Source organism: Cucurbita maxima, unplaced genomic scaffold (genome assembly GCF_002738345.1).
Source record: "Cucurbita maxima cultivar Rimu unplaced genomic scaffold, Cmax_1.0 Cma_Scf00012, whole genome shotgun sequence".
NCBI classification, from domain to species: Eukaryota; Viridiplantae; Streptophyta; class Magnoliopsida; order Cucurbitales; family Cucurbitaceae; genus Cucurbita; species Cucurbita maxima.
Genome location: NW_019272028.1, coordinates 2,243,376 through 2,256,715, shown reverse-complemented (window position 1 = coordinate 2,256,715; position 13,340 = coordinate 2,243,376). Strand labels below are relative to the sequence as shown.

Genomic DNA, 13,340 nt, shown 5'->3' with positions numbered 1-13,340 from the left:
TATTGTGAGATCTACAAATTTTTAATTTTTTATTTCGGTTAAGTTTATTGTGAATTTCTCGTTCAAAGAGATTATGCTAGCTAAAAAGTTTTCTAACGCTAATTGGTGGCACAATTGGACTCTTGCGACAGTGGACTAGTGGTTGTGCAACACTTGTTTTAACCCGGAGAACTAGTCAGCCATGAGAAATTTGAAGGATAGCTTAGATGTATGCTCGAGTCTCGAGTCATGTTTGAGAAAAATGTTTTATAACCTCGGTAGGAAGAAGTGACAATTAGTCATATCCTTATTCAGTACATTTTGGGACATTTTAGTCCGGTCCGTGTAGACATGATTTTGGTGACCGGTCATACACCCTCGTTTTGAAACAATATGAAATGCTAAAAACCTATCTAAGATGAAGGCATGTAAAAGAGATTTGGAACGAGCATGCAACCATGAACAACATGTCTTGAACAAGCATGACCTAACATCCGACTTGCAGCTATAGATAACATGTCTTGGACAAATATGACTGTGACACTCAACCCCTTTTTCTGAATTCGTTTCTTTATATAGAAATGCCCTTTTCTAAATTTTCGTTAGAGTTATAATAAATTATTCAAATATTATGTCTTTTTGAAATAGGTAACACGCTTAAAAGAATTGACACTTACTACTTATACCAATAAGATGCACGTTCTTTTTTCAGTGATTCAATCGTAGTAACTTCAAAATTAAATGTGTTTAGCTCGGAGAAATTCTATATTGAGTGACTTCCTGATACTTTTTTCAAAAATCATGTAAGTGATGATGATATGCTAAAAAGACCCGTAATGGTTATGGAGATAGTACTCTTAATTGGATGATGAAAGTCCCACATCGGCTAATTTAGGGAATGATCATGGGTTTATAATCAAAGAATACTCTCTCCATTGGTATGAGGTCTTTTGGGAAACCCGAAGCAAAGCCATGAGAGCTTATGCTCAAAGTGGACAATATCATACCATTGTGGAGAGTTGTGTTCGTCTAACACTCTTCACTCTTAGAAATGACAAGTAGATAACGTTGTCATATGAATCTCGAGCATGTGACGGTACATATCATGTCATATCACGAAAGAAGCAAAGAGGAAGGAAGTGTAGTTTTCTTCTTCCCTTGCACACATTAGAGCCCACAAGAAAGAGGAAAGTTAGGGGAAGATGCAAAGGGAGGCTTTGGCATTGGCATTGGCGTTTGGGATTTGTTGATAAGACCATCCCACTTTTTATGGGACACTACTCCTTGTATTCCTTCCGAAACAAACGTCTTTTCGAGTTCACCATAACAATTCAAGCTTAGTGCTAATAGATATTGTTCTATTTAAATTTTTCAAAACGCTTTTGTTAGAGAGAAGTTTCCACGTCTTTATAAGAATCCCCTTTCGGTGTCACCGTAACAATTCAAGCTCAGTGCTAGTAGATATTGTTCTATTTAAATTTTTCAAAACGCTGGTAGGGAGAAGTTTCCACACCCTTATAAGAAATGCTTCGTTCTTCTCATTTCACAATTCATTCCTCTTAGGGCCCAGCATCTTCATTGGCATACCGCCCAAAACTTGGCTTTGATACCATTTGTAACAGCTCAAGCCCACCAATAGCAGATACTATCCTCTTTGGACTTTCCCTTCTGAGCTTCTACTCAAGGTTTTAAAACGCATATGCTAGGAGGAGGTTTCCTCACAAATACGTACATTTACTAATTTTCTATACTTTCATTTTAGTTAGACACGTGTAATAAGGGCCAGATAAAGTAAAAAAAAAAAAAAAAAAAAAAAAAAAAAAAAAAAAAAAAAAAAAAAAAAAAAAAAAAAAAAAAAAAAAAAAACGGTAAGCGGGTTAGAACAAACTAAAGGAGAACAAGAAACAAGGAGAGAAGAAAAGAAGCTTGGTCGAATCCCACGCCCATGGTTGATCCACTGTGAAAAGTCTCACTCAATGTTCCTAAGATCCGTGGAATCTCGATCCAAACCCTGATTTGGTTCACTTTGATCCTAACACTACGACGAATCCCCTAAAACCCTAATTATGAGGTATATAAATATTATTGTCCCATTGGAAAGAGGTAACTTCAATAAGTCTCACTCATATCAATCAAAACTAAAAAAATTTCAACTACGTTCGTGTGAGCAAGCATGGGAGTCTGTCTAGTTGGTTATTCAAACATTCAAATTCTTTAATAATTAAATTGAAAAAAAATTATATTTCCACCATATTTTAAATATGAGGGACGAAAAATGGTTTGATTTTGTAACGAAATAATAAAAAAATTATATTTGTGGAAAGTAATTAAATAAAGTGGACCTTGGAAATGGGTTTAGTGTGGGTCCAATGGCGGTTCGATTCGAGTATTTTTTGGTTCAATGCCTCGCTCGCTGTTCCAAGGATTCTTCTTGTCGGTTCACAGTCGCATTATAAAATAAATTTTCTAATAAAATTCAATTAAAATTAAATATTCAAATCCTTTATTTTTATTTAAATTGAATAAATAATTACTTTTCTCTAATTGAAAATTTTGAAATTTTATATTATTATTATTAGCTTAATTGTGAATAAAACTGAATAATTCCTTTGATTTAACTTTTTCGATTTTTCACAATAATTAAGTAAATATTAATTCAGAAAAAGAGAAAAAAAAATCCCTAAAATTGTTCAAAAATATTTATATATACAGAAAAATAGGATTAATTAAAAAAAAAAAAAAGAGAGGGTTAAGGGTCGGCGTAGTAATGCCAGCAAACGAGCATGACGACACATCGGCGAAGGATGTAAAACCTTGCTCTCTGTTCCTTAACAAGCAAACTGCATCTCTGCTTAAACGACGCCGTTCCCGATCTCCTCTTCCTACTACTGCAGCAGGTTGAAGACGATGAGCCTCTCACTTCCCTCTTGCACAGCCTTCTTCTTTCTTCCATCATTTTTTTGCCTTTAATTCCGAAAATGCCCTTCTCTGTTCTTCCACAAATCTGGGTTTTAGAGAGAGAAAGTTAAGAGAGAGAGAGAGAGATGGGGGGAGGATTTTGGAGCTCTGAGGGGGAGATTTTATACTACTAACACATCGGGCTTTGGAGAAAATAAGCCCTTTTTTATTATTAAAAATCATTTTTTTTCTCGAAATTTTTCATGTGAGTCGAGTGAAAAAAAATTCAATTTATAAGAGTGTGAAAATCATCTCCCAGTCGATTTTAAAACTCAAAAAAGAAAGCACAAAAAGAACAATATCTACTAGTAATTAATCTAAGACGTTACGTGTGATTGGTTATTTTTTTATAATGATGTGAAAACATAGTAAATGTTCGATATATACGAGATGGAATGTGGACTAAGCTATGATGATGAGGACGACGACTAATTGATATATATTAATATAATTGGTGTTCATTGTATGGGTACTTGGACACCGTCGGTCTAAGGAGGGATGAAATTAAAAATTATTTTTTGAAAAATGTGAAAAATCTTATGAACCCTAACGTATAAAAATCTTTTAAAAGTTAATTTAAAATCAATTTAATTTTATATTTTATGCACTATAAAAAATAAGTTTAAATTATTAAAAGTATTTTGAATATGATTAAAAAAATTAATTTCAAAATCACTTAAAATCAATTTAATCTTAATATATTTTAGATTTTAATTTTAATTTTTTAGTCCCACATCTTAAAAACCTTCCACTAATAATTATATCAAATTAAATTCTAAATTTTCATAATTTAATCATCATTAATTTAATAATTTTATTGCTACAATTGATATTTGTAACAATGACAAATGAATAATACTTTTTAAAAAATACTATATATATATATATTTTTAATTAAGCTTAAATATTGTTTCAGTTTTCATTATTGAATTCCCAATATTGCCCTCATCATACCAAGATAATAAGGGGGTAGAAATGTAATTGGACAAGATCCTCCTCGATGCAAGGTGTTATAATAAAAAATTAATAAAATAATAATAAAAAGAAAAAAAAATGGGGTTATTAAGAAAATAATGGAAGAACAAGGGCGAAGATTTGCATCAAAGTGCTCAAAGATATTCTTTGTTTGGTTTAATTATGGTTTTTTTTAATCCAAATTTTGACCACTGAAACCTGTGGTCCCATGTCTTTCCAACTCCCACAGCCGCACGTGTGAACAGGTTTCATTTTTATTTTATTTTATTTTTCTTTTTTCCTCTCATGAAATGTGAATGCAATTTGTGGGTTTTTTTTTTTTTTTTTCAATTGGGGAATTAGAAAAATAGGGGTACATGAATGAACTGAGATCATGTCTAAATGAGAGTGATCATAAAAATAGGATGACTAAGAAATGGTGAAAGGAAATGAAGTTACTGCATATACCAAAAAAGTGCACTTTCTTTTTCAGTGGCTCAATGATAGGACGAGCAATTTTATATACCAAAAAAGTGCACTTTCTAAGAATTTTTGTACAATGCATGTGAGTGATGATAGAGTATGCTGAAATAGCTTGTATTGGTTTGTGGGGATAATTTTCATTCTTACAAAGTGAGAAGTGCGTAACATGACCATGTCAAAGGAAAACATCGAGGCCATCGAGTACCGAATCTAGGACATGGGTTGTTACAATGCCCTAACATAAGAGATAGAGGAAAACTTAAGCTTAAGCTCAAGTTCCTTGGTCAAATTAATATGAATACAACGAGCCATGATCTTTGTGATCCCATTCTAGCTCAGTTCTAGTCTTTTTCATTTTTTCTCTATTTTGAGACGGAATCCGTGAAAACCCTAAAAAATGTCATAAATACTCGTCAATAAGCTCTTCATAACTATTAAATTCTCGACGCTAAATTTCTTATCGGAGTCTTGCTTTGTTAAAAAAAGTCAACACTCTCAAGCTAGTGGAGTTGTTATAATTACACTCTCAAACTTTCAATATTTTTATTGTCCTCCTAAACTTTCAATTTATTACAATTTAGGCCACAAACATTACAAAAATTTAAGAATCACCCATAAACGGTCAAAATTTTGAATTAAGAGAAATCATTAGCAAAGATAGCCCATTATATTTGTTTGTGAAGTGGGCCTTGGGCCGACAAGACCAACAAAATTACCGGGTTACCCTTTGTCTGGTCCATTTAATCAATTAAGCCTAAAACATGGGCTTGAAGAACTTCACGACCTTTTTGGGCCTAAACAATTAATCCAAGAATATTAAATTTAAAAATTATTATTCCTATTTAATGTTTACATATTTTTTATTAATTTGTTTTAATAATTATATAATTTTCTTAATCATAGAGTCGTAGGTGGGGGGAGAGGAATCCTAGGAGCATGTTCATCCCAATTAGCTTAATTATTTAATTTAAAGAATTTTAATTATTAAAAAAAATTAAAAAGAGTCCTAGGTAGCATGTTCCTTTGATCATTAAACCCTAATCCACTTCCATTTCCTTTCTCACTCTTAGATTATAAAAATTAATTAAAAAATTATATTATTTAATATTTCCTATAAATTAACGCCCCATCATTTTAAAATTATAAAAATCTAACATCTGTCTTATAAAAGTATGTTTTTCGACGAGAGTGTTCATTAGGCAGTTGACTTTTATCATTTAGTTTCATTCTGTAATAAGTTCTTTTGAACTAATTAGCTCCCGAGTTAAAATCACTCTGCTTGTATTTTCTCAAAACCGACACTATTGTATTTTTAATTTTTTTTTTTAAATACCTTCATATAACTTTAAAATATAACAATTTCGAGCATAAAATATACTTGGTAGTAGAAAAAGTGCTCTTAACCCTCACTCGGGATTTATCTTGCACGTAACGTGATGATAAACTTTATATTAGTTGAAATTAATTTCGTGTTAATTAAAAAAATATTTTAACGTACTCAATTATGTGAATTAGAAAATTTAAAAAAGAAAAATTAAAAAGGTTAGAAAGGAGTACAAGGTTGTCGGCCATTATAGAAACATTTGTGTCTTTTTTATTTTTTTAAAGTTAAATAAAAGATGTCACCTGCTTTGTTATGTCCGGCCATATTAATTAATTTATTTTTCTCTTTTTTTATTTTTAAAAGAAATGCACATTTTCATTCATTATTTTTCCTTTTTTTAATTTTATTTTTAAATTAACCTCAAATATAAAAAAATAGATAGATGTGTTATTATATAATGTTACATATGCTCTTGACTAAGTTAAAAGATACAAATTTTAGCTGATTAAGACATATACTCTCGACAAAGTTAAAGATACGAAAATTTTCTCCCGTACCCGTTGAGCTAAAAAAGATATATAATATATTTTTTTCTTAACAAACACTCCAGGACTTGTCAACGCTCATGATAATCGGGTCGGTCTTCTATTCATCTTGCTTGCCCTTTGTATAGGTCAGAGCTACTGTTCCCTCGATATTCCTAACAAATCTTCGAATTTCAAGACCGAATCTTTCAACTGTTCAGACATCTATCTCTCCGTGCTTCACTTGCCCTATCTATTAGCGTGCTAACAGGTAGGGTTTTATCTATGTGATTTGTTATGCTTACTAGCACCTAAGTTCAAAGAAATTAATTTGAAATGTAACAACCAGCCGAATTCATTGAAGGAATCAATTAATAAATGAAAAGAAGCCTCGTTATCCTTAAATAATGGACCATTTTGGTTCAAAACTTTAGTTTAATTAATTATACACATTAATTGGCGTTACATAGTTCAAGTGGTCCATCAATTTAAATGTAACATAAAAAGTTTATAGACTGCATAATTACCAAAATTAAACCAACCCATAAAAAATTTCAATACGAACACGGTATGGAAGTGGAGAGATTCAAAACCTTTATCTTCTAAAGAAGGTCGTCATGCTTGTTTCTTGATAGACCTAAAATCTCGAGTCTGCTCGATAAAGGGAAGCAATTGACTACATAAGTTATAAAGACAAACATTTCATTTTGCGTATGAACGAGACCTTCCAAATGAAACAAAACTCAAACCCATCGAGGAACGAGAGTTCAAACCTACGACTCGACCAAAAGTCTTTTGAGAGAAACCGAACTCAAACCCACATTAGAAGTGAAACCTATCGAACCATTATGGAAACAAAGGTATCTTTTTACCAAACGAACTATGCTCGAGTCAAGCGTTTTGATATTCTTTAAATACGAGCGAAACCGAGAGCAAACCCACTAGGGTTTTTGCTTAAATTTGACAAATAATACCACTACGAAAAAGTTAACGTCTCTAACGAATTGAACGATATTCGGATCGGGAATTCGGGTTCCGATAAAGTAAAGGGAGGGTTTATTATTATATGGGTTTAAAAAAAAAAAGAAGAATTGACGAAGCAAGGTGGCCCTAACCTGTATGGCAATAGAGCTGGAAAGTAAAATAGGACTTGGACTTATAAGAGAAAGAAACAGCTCATATATTAATTTTCATTTAAACTCCTTCCTCTTTAGATAATTTACCTCTCCCACCACCTTTTTTTATTTATTTTTTAGCCCTCTAATATGATTATATATACACCTTAACCCACCAACCTTTTCTCACAAACCCTTCTTCTCATCCCTAATTGCCAACAACTTCTCTCTCCCGTTCTTCGTGTTCATCGCAGCCATAATTTGCTGGTGCGGCATCATCAAGATTCACAATAAGATTCTTGTTTATTCGAGATTATTTGATTGAGAATCTTGATGATGCTGCATTAGCAATCATTCAATGGCTATTTGTTTTAGAGGTCTCAAATTTCAAGTTAGTTCTTGTGTTCTTGGTGAAAATCTATGAACTTTCTTCTTGTTTTGATTGTTTTTTTCATCTGGGTTTGCTTATTTTGAGCTCTAATCTTCATCCATGGTGGTTTTTTGTGTTTTTTTTGTTGATTTGAGCTGATGGGTCTCAAGATTTTGAGCTCATGAATGCCTATTTTTTAGGGTTTGGCAATTTTGGGGAAGAGATGGCCATGAAAACGAAGCACAAATTCCAGCTGTTTTTTTGTCCCACATCGGTTGTGTGAACAATTCCGTCCTCAAAAAACCCTACCTATATATATAATCTTACATTTGCCGACTTCAATACAATCAATTTGTACCACAAATATATTATTTATNTATTCCACATCTTTCCTAAACTATAAAAAAATACCAAGTAATTGACAGAAACGGAAAGAGAGGGATTCGAACCCTCGGTACAAAAAACTCGTACAACGGATTAGCAATCCGACGCTTTAGTCCACTCAGCCATCTCTCCCCAAATTGAAAAAGGATAATTACTATGATACATAGTATAAAAAATAGAAAATGAAGGCTTGAAAAAAGCCCTTCTTTATCTCTCTTTATTATCTTTATCTACCCTTTAATTATATGGATATATAATTATATCGATATATATAATTATCTAGATATATCGATGGATATCGATAAAATCGATAAATACTTTTATGAGCAATTCCATTTAGATAAATTAGATAAAGTAAGGGCTCAAAAGAAGAGATATCTCCAATCCTAATATATAAATAATACCAATATATTAAAGATTGCTAAAAATATATATTTCTAAATAAAAAAATAAAATATAGTACCTCTTTTATTTTATTTCATCCCAAAAGTCCTTGTCATTTTATTTCCACGGCCTGGCCTGGTCAGTACCTAGCCGGGCTTTTTTTGTTCCAATGAATCGTAGATAAAATTATTGATTTTATTTGAAAACACAAAATGTTTTTGAAACAAAAAAAATCGAAACAACAAGAATCATAAGAAGATTTATTATTTGTATCCTATGATACAGAAAAAGATGATATAGAATCAAGGTGCCATTCCTTACTATTATTCTTTATTTTAGTACTTTACTAGAATAGAATTAAAAAACTTGTTAATTTTTTCGCTTCTGTCAATTACTCTATATGTCTTTACTATTGAGGAAAGACACCATATAAACGAAGGAACCCGCTATTTCTTCATCTATTTCAATTTTTTTTATTTACTCGATGTTTTATTTTATACCAAGTATCAAGACAATTTCGTAGAACAAAAAAGAAATCATGGTCGGGAAGATTATAGTTTTGAATAGATAAAATTTTAAGAACACATCAAAATCAAGCACGGAAAGAAATTAGATTTTTCTGTACTCTTCACATCCCGGATTCAATGTGTAATAGATTGACGAAGGAAAGAGAATCGAAGAACTAGGGTTTCTAAACCTTTTTTTAAACCTAATTTAACGAGGGTAAATTTAATTTTTGAAATTTAGAATAAAATTAGTAACTTACATAACCTTAGCTCGGTTACGACGTATAATCACAAACCCATGACTTTAAAAATAAAAATAAAATTTTCATTAAAACGAAACAATTTTAAGATATAATTTGACATCTTTTTGCAATATTTAATTGTAGAGAGAGAAAAACGTCAACCCGAGCATCAATGGTTAAGACACCGATACTATCGATAGTTCAAAATTGTTTGATAATGATTATAATCTAAGTTGTTGTCGTCGTCTAGTGTTTCATTAACGGTCTTGTTTTTCAAAGATCGGAAGGAGGATATTTAATGCACAAAAGCCAAGCTTCCAAATGTTATGTTTTTATTACTATTTTATGTGTTTTTAAGATTCGATCGAAAAGCTCTATTCGAGCAAGTAAATTCGAGCTAGAATTAAGCATTCCATATTCCCGAGATCCTCCCTTTTGTGATGAGGTCATCTTAGTCTCATTCGAAGGAGGAACATTTCAAAGATAAATTGGAGACAACCAGTAGGAGGACATGTCCTCGACCCGAGGTCAAAGTCAACTTGAGCTAAAAAGTCAACTAAAGAACCTTAATAAAAAGAATCGAGTTTTTGAATTTTGAGAATAGAAAAATAGAAAAATAGAAAAAGCAAATTGGGCCAGCCTTTGCTACGATCTTTGGGCTTCGCCAGGCCCAAACACGGCCCATTTCTGGATATTGAAAATTGCGAATACTCGCGATGGCAAAGCTGGCTCTGTTTTCGCTCCAATTCTGCTCGAATCCCAGATGAAAATCAAGAGATTATTATCCGTTCCCATATTTTCTGTGCTATCTTTGATAGGTTTTGTGTATTACATTACGGTGTTCATTTTCATCGAGGATTGGATTGGTTTGTTTACCTCTCCCGGTTTGATTAGCTCTTTGATTTTCACTTACTTGGCTTCGCTCTGCCTTTTCTCTTTGGCCGTTTGTGTTCTCACCGACGCAGGTCCTGTTCCATCTTCCTATTTGCCTGATGTTGAAGAAAATGCCGGCTCGGATCACGATGCCAAGATTTCCGTAAGTTAGTATGAATTTGATTCGTTTGTTTTCTCTGATTCTATGATGTGAATTCGAGGTTTCTATTTAAACCTCAGCTTTGTGTTTCTTTGTCTATTTATGAACTGATAGAATTTGCTTCTTTGAACGTTTTGGATTGATCAACTCTGTCTAGGGATGTCTTGATAATTACACGCATTGTGGTACGTGGGTTTTGAGCCTTAGTTGATCTCAAATTGGTTTCAAGTGGAGAATAACAAATTTAATGGAATTATGGAGTTCAATTGGATGAATTGATGATCGCTTTGTTCAATTACACGTACTGTGGTACATGGCTATCGAGCCTTAATTTATATTAGTGTAGTTTCAAGTGATGGAACTATGGAGTTCTATTGGATGAATTGATGTCACTTTGTTCAGGAAAGAAGTCTTATCGACTAATGTATTTGTTAATGGATGTTAACAATAAAATGAATAGGGTTTCTTTGTTATTTTCATTCTGTTTTTATTTGAAGGCTACAGATCGGATACTATAGAAGTATATGATTTATTGATATATTCAAAGTGGAACAGGACGACCGCCAAAATCCCAACCAAGTACCCTTGAATTAGAGGGTGAAATTATTCGAAGGTTTCAATGGGGATGAAATGGTGATTGGACAGTAGTTTAATGGAAGAGAAACCACATGGGCTTATCCTATTTTAATTGTGAACTTTTAATCCTACAAATATCAAGTACCCTTGAATACACTAGGACAATGAGGAAATACGTTGCCTTATCTACAAAAGTATATACAGTTTTGAAGCTCGTGCTCGCTCTCTTTTCATTTGGAACCCAGCTTCACCACTCTATCTCACTGTGGCCACCCTGTGGAGAAGATTACTGGACCACTCTCTGTTCACTCTGGTTGCCATCTACGGAGGTCAGGGTGACATATTGTCGATAGACCTTCAATCCAGTCGGATCATAACCCGTACCCATATCCCCCTCTTTCTTCGTATTGAAGGTACTATTCCATTGAGAAAATCTGAACCTAGAATCCGGTGGCACCATTATGATATGGAGCCACAAACAATCTTTCACCGTATTTAGTATTTAACGTGCAACAGGAAAAGTCTTTTTTTGATGAAGCAAATTAGACATCAATTCAATTGTGTACTCTGTATTGTGTTCGAGTCATTGATACAAATTCATGATTTACTGACAGGCTTTACAGACGAGGCATTGTGAAAAGTGTAGCACCTACAAACCTCCAAGGACCCATCATTGTCGAGTCTGCAGAAGGTGTGTTCTGAGGATGGTAGGTTTTGTTGTATCTAAAGCATAACAATTGAACTCTGGCTCTTATTTTCAGACATGGTTAAACTGAATGCCTGTGGTTTATTCCTCCGTTTGACATGGGCTTAAACTGGATGCAGGATCATCATTGTTTGTGGATAAATAACTGCGTTGGTTATTGGAACTACAAGTCCTTTTTCGTCCTTGTCTCGTACGGGACTTTGGCAAGCTTATATTCCACTGTATGCCCTTTTCAGTTTAGTTCATTTCATTTAACAAGAAATCTTATTTTTTTTGCTTATAACTTGAGCTTTGGTTGCTTAGTTCATCATCATGAGATGTGCATTTCAGAAGAACTGGAATTTTGAGGGAATGCTTCCTGTAAATATTTTCTATGTAAGTTGTTTGTTTATGTAACCCACATCTGTTTACGTTAATCTTATTTCGTTGAAATGCCTTTGCTGTAACGACTATCTGGATCTTCCTGAGAGTCAATAACGGGCTATGGTCGAGAGAATTGGTTCAAGTTATGGGCGCTAGTCGAGATATGTGCAAGCTAGCCCTTACACTGGAGGATATAAAGAAATAACGGATAAAAAAACCCATGCTTCAACTAACCTAACTTCAACTTCACCATAAAAGTAGAAAAATTCTGACCGACATAGGTCGATCATTAAAGTATCGTTGCTGGTCAAATTTTATAGAAAAAGAGATTTACTTAACTTTTATGTTTTAGGTTATTTGTGCAGTGATGATGATCTCCTTGAGCTCAACGCTCGGAACTCTTCTGGGCTGGCATATCTACCTCATCGTTCGAAATATGACGACTATAGAGGTATGATATCGATTCCTACAGTTGGATACTTGGACTTATAAGCATGAGTTTCTTCCCCCCTCCGACCATTGAGTTAGAATCGTGTTTCTTCTATCAGTATTACGAAGGAATACGTGCAGCATGGTTGGCTAGAAAATCTGGACAGAGCTATCAGCACCCGTTCGACGTCGGTGCTTATAAAAACATGACCTTGGTTGGTGTCTTCTACTTATCCTTTTTTACTGCATATGTGTCTGTCTGCACACACATGTTCCCGTGTTCAACACGCTGATGTTGGGTATTACAAGTTTTTTCTCTGTCACATCTTTTATAATAGTTATCTCGTCACATCGAATAAAATATAAGACGTCACAAATAAGACTTTGTAATAACCCAAAATTCAAAGTTTTCTTGTCACATCTTGTAAATAATATTGAATCTATGATCTGTTCGTGTGGTAACTCATCTGGGTTCTGAATGAAACAAACCAAGACACAACTCATTTAGGGTGTTGATATTGTTATCAGATCTTAGGTCCAAACATTCTGAAATGGGCATGGCCTACTTCAGCCAGCCATCTAAAAGATGGACTCAGTTTCCCGACTTTGCGCGATAGTTCGTGAACAGGTTCGGCCGAGCCGAGCTGATCCAATCCAATCCGTCTGTTTCAGTGTTGTTCTGAATTTGTTTGGAGAATACTCCAAAGCCAAGCAACACTGCAGTTTCTCTTCACTCATCTGGCTAGAAAGGCATAAAAAGGAAGAAACAAGGTAAACTTTGCATACACTTGCAATTCTGTATTTGAAGAAGAAATTTGATGTAGAGCTCTGTTCTCAAATATACCATTTTCAAGCTTTGTGAGTTTCGAACCGATGTAAATTCGTCGTATTTTTATTTTTTATCGATATTCTTTATTACTCTATTCTCTCAAATAACATTGAACGGGAGGATATTTTAGTCTCTCGTGTTTATATTTATTCTATTTTGGTCTTATTCTTTCAAAACTCCA

The 13,340-nt window shown here is 33.4% G+C and overlaps 1 protein-coding gene and 1 non-coding gene across 2 annotated transcripts; one reads left to right on the top strand and one right to left on the bottom strand.

Moving 5' to 3' along the window:
• Nucleotides 1–8,135: 8,135 nt before the first annotated feature.
• TRNAS-GCU lies at nt 8,136–8,223 on the bottom strand. The gene has a single exon. It is a non-coding gene; the product is annotated as a tRNA-Ser (tRNA).
• A 1,741-nt stretch (nt 8,224–9,964) lies between these two features.
• Nucleotides 9,965–13,253, top strand: LOC111487291 (probable protein S-acyltransferase 15). The gene is made up of 7 exons (XM_023134663.1): nt 9,965–10,259; nt 11,447–11,539; nt 11,658–11,759; nt 11,842–11,913; nt 12,254–12,352; nt 12,450–12,545; nt 12,859–13,253. The coding sequence occupies exons 1-7, from the start codon at nt 9,987–9,989 to the stop codon at nt 12,952–12,954; spliced, it is 831 nt and encodes a 276-aa protein (XP_022990431.1). The 5' UTR covers nt 9,965–9,986; the 3' UTR covers nt 12,955–13,253.
• Nucleotides 13,254–13,340: the final 87 nt, after the last annotated feature.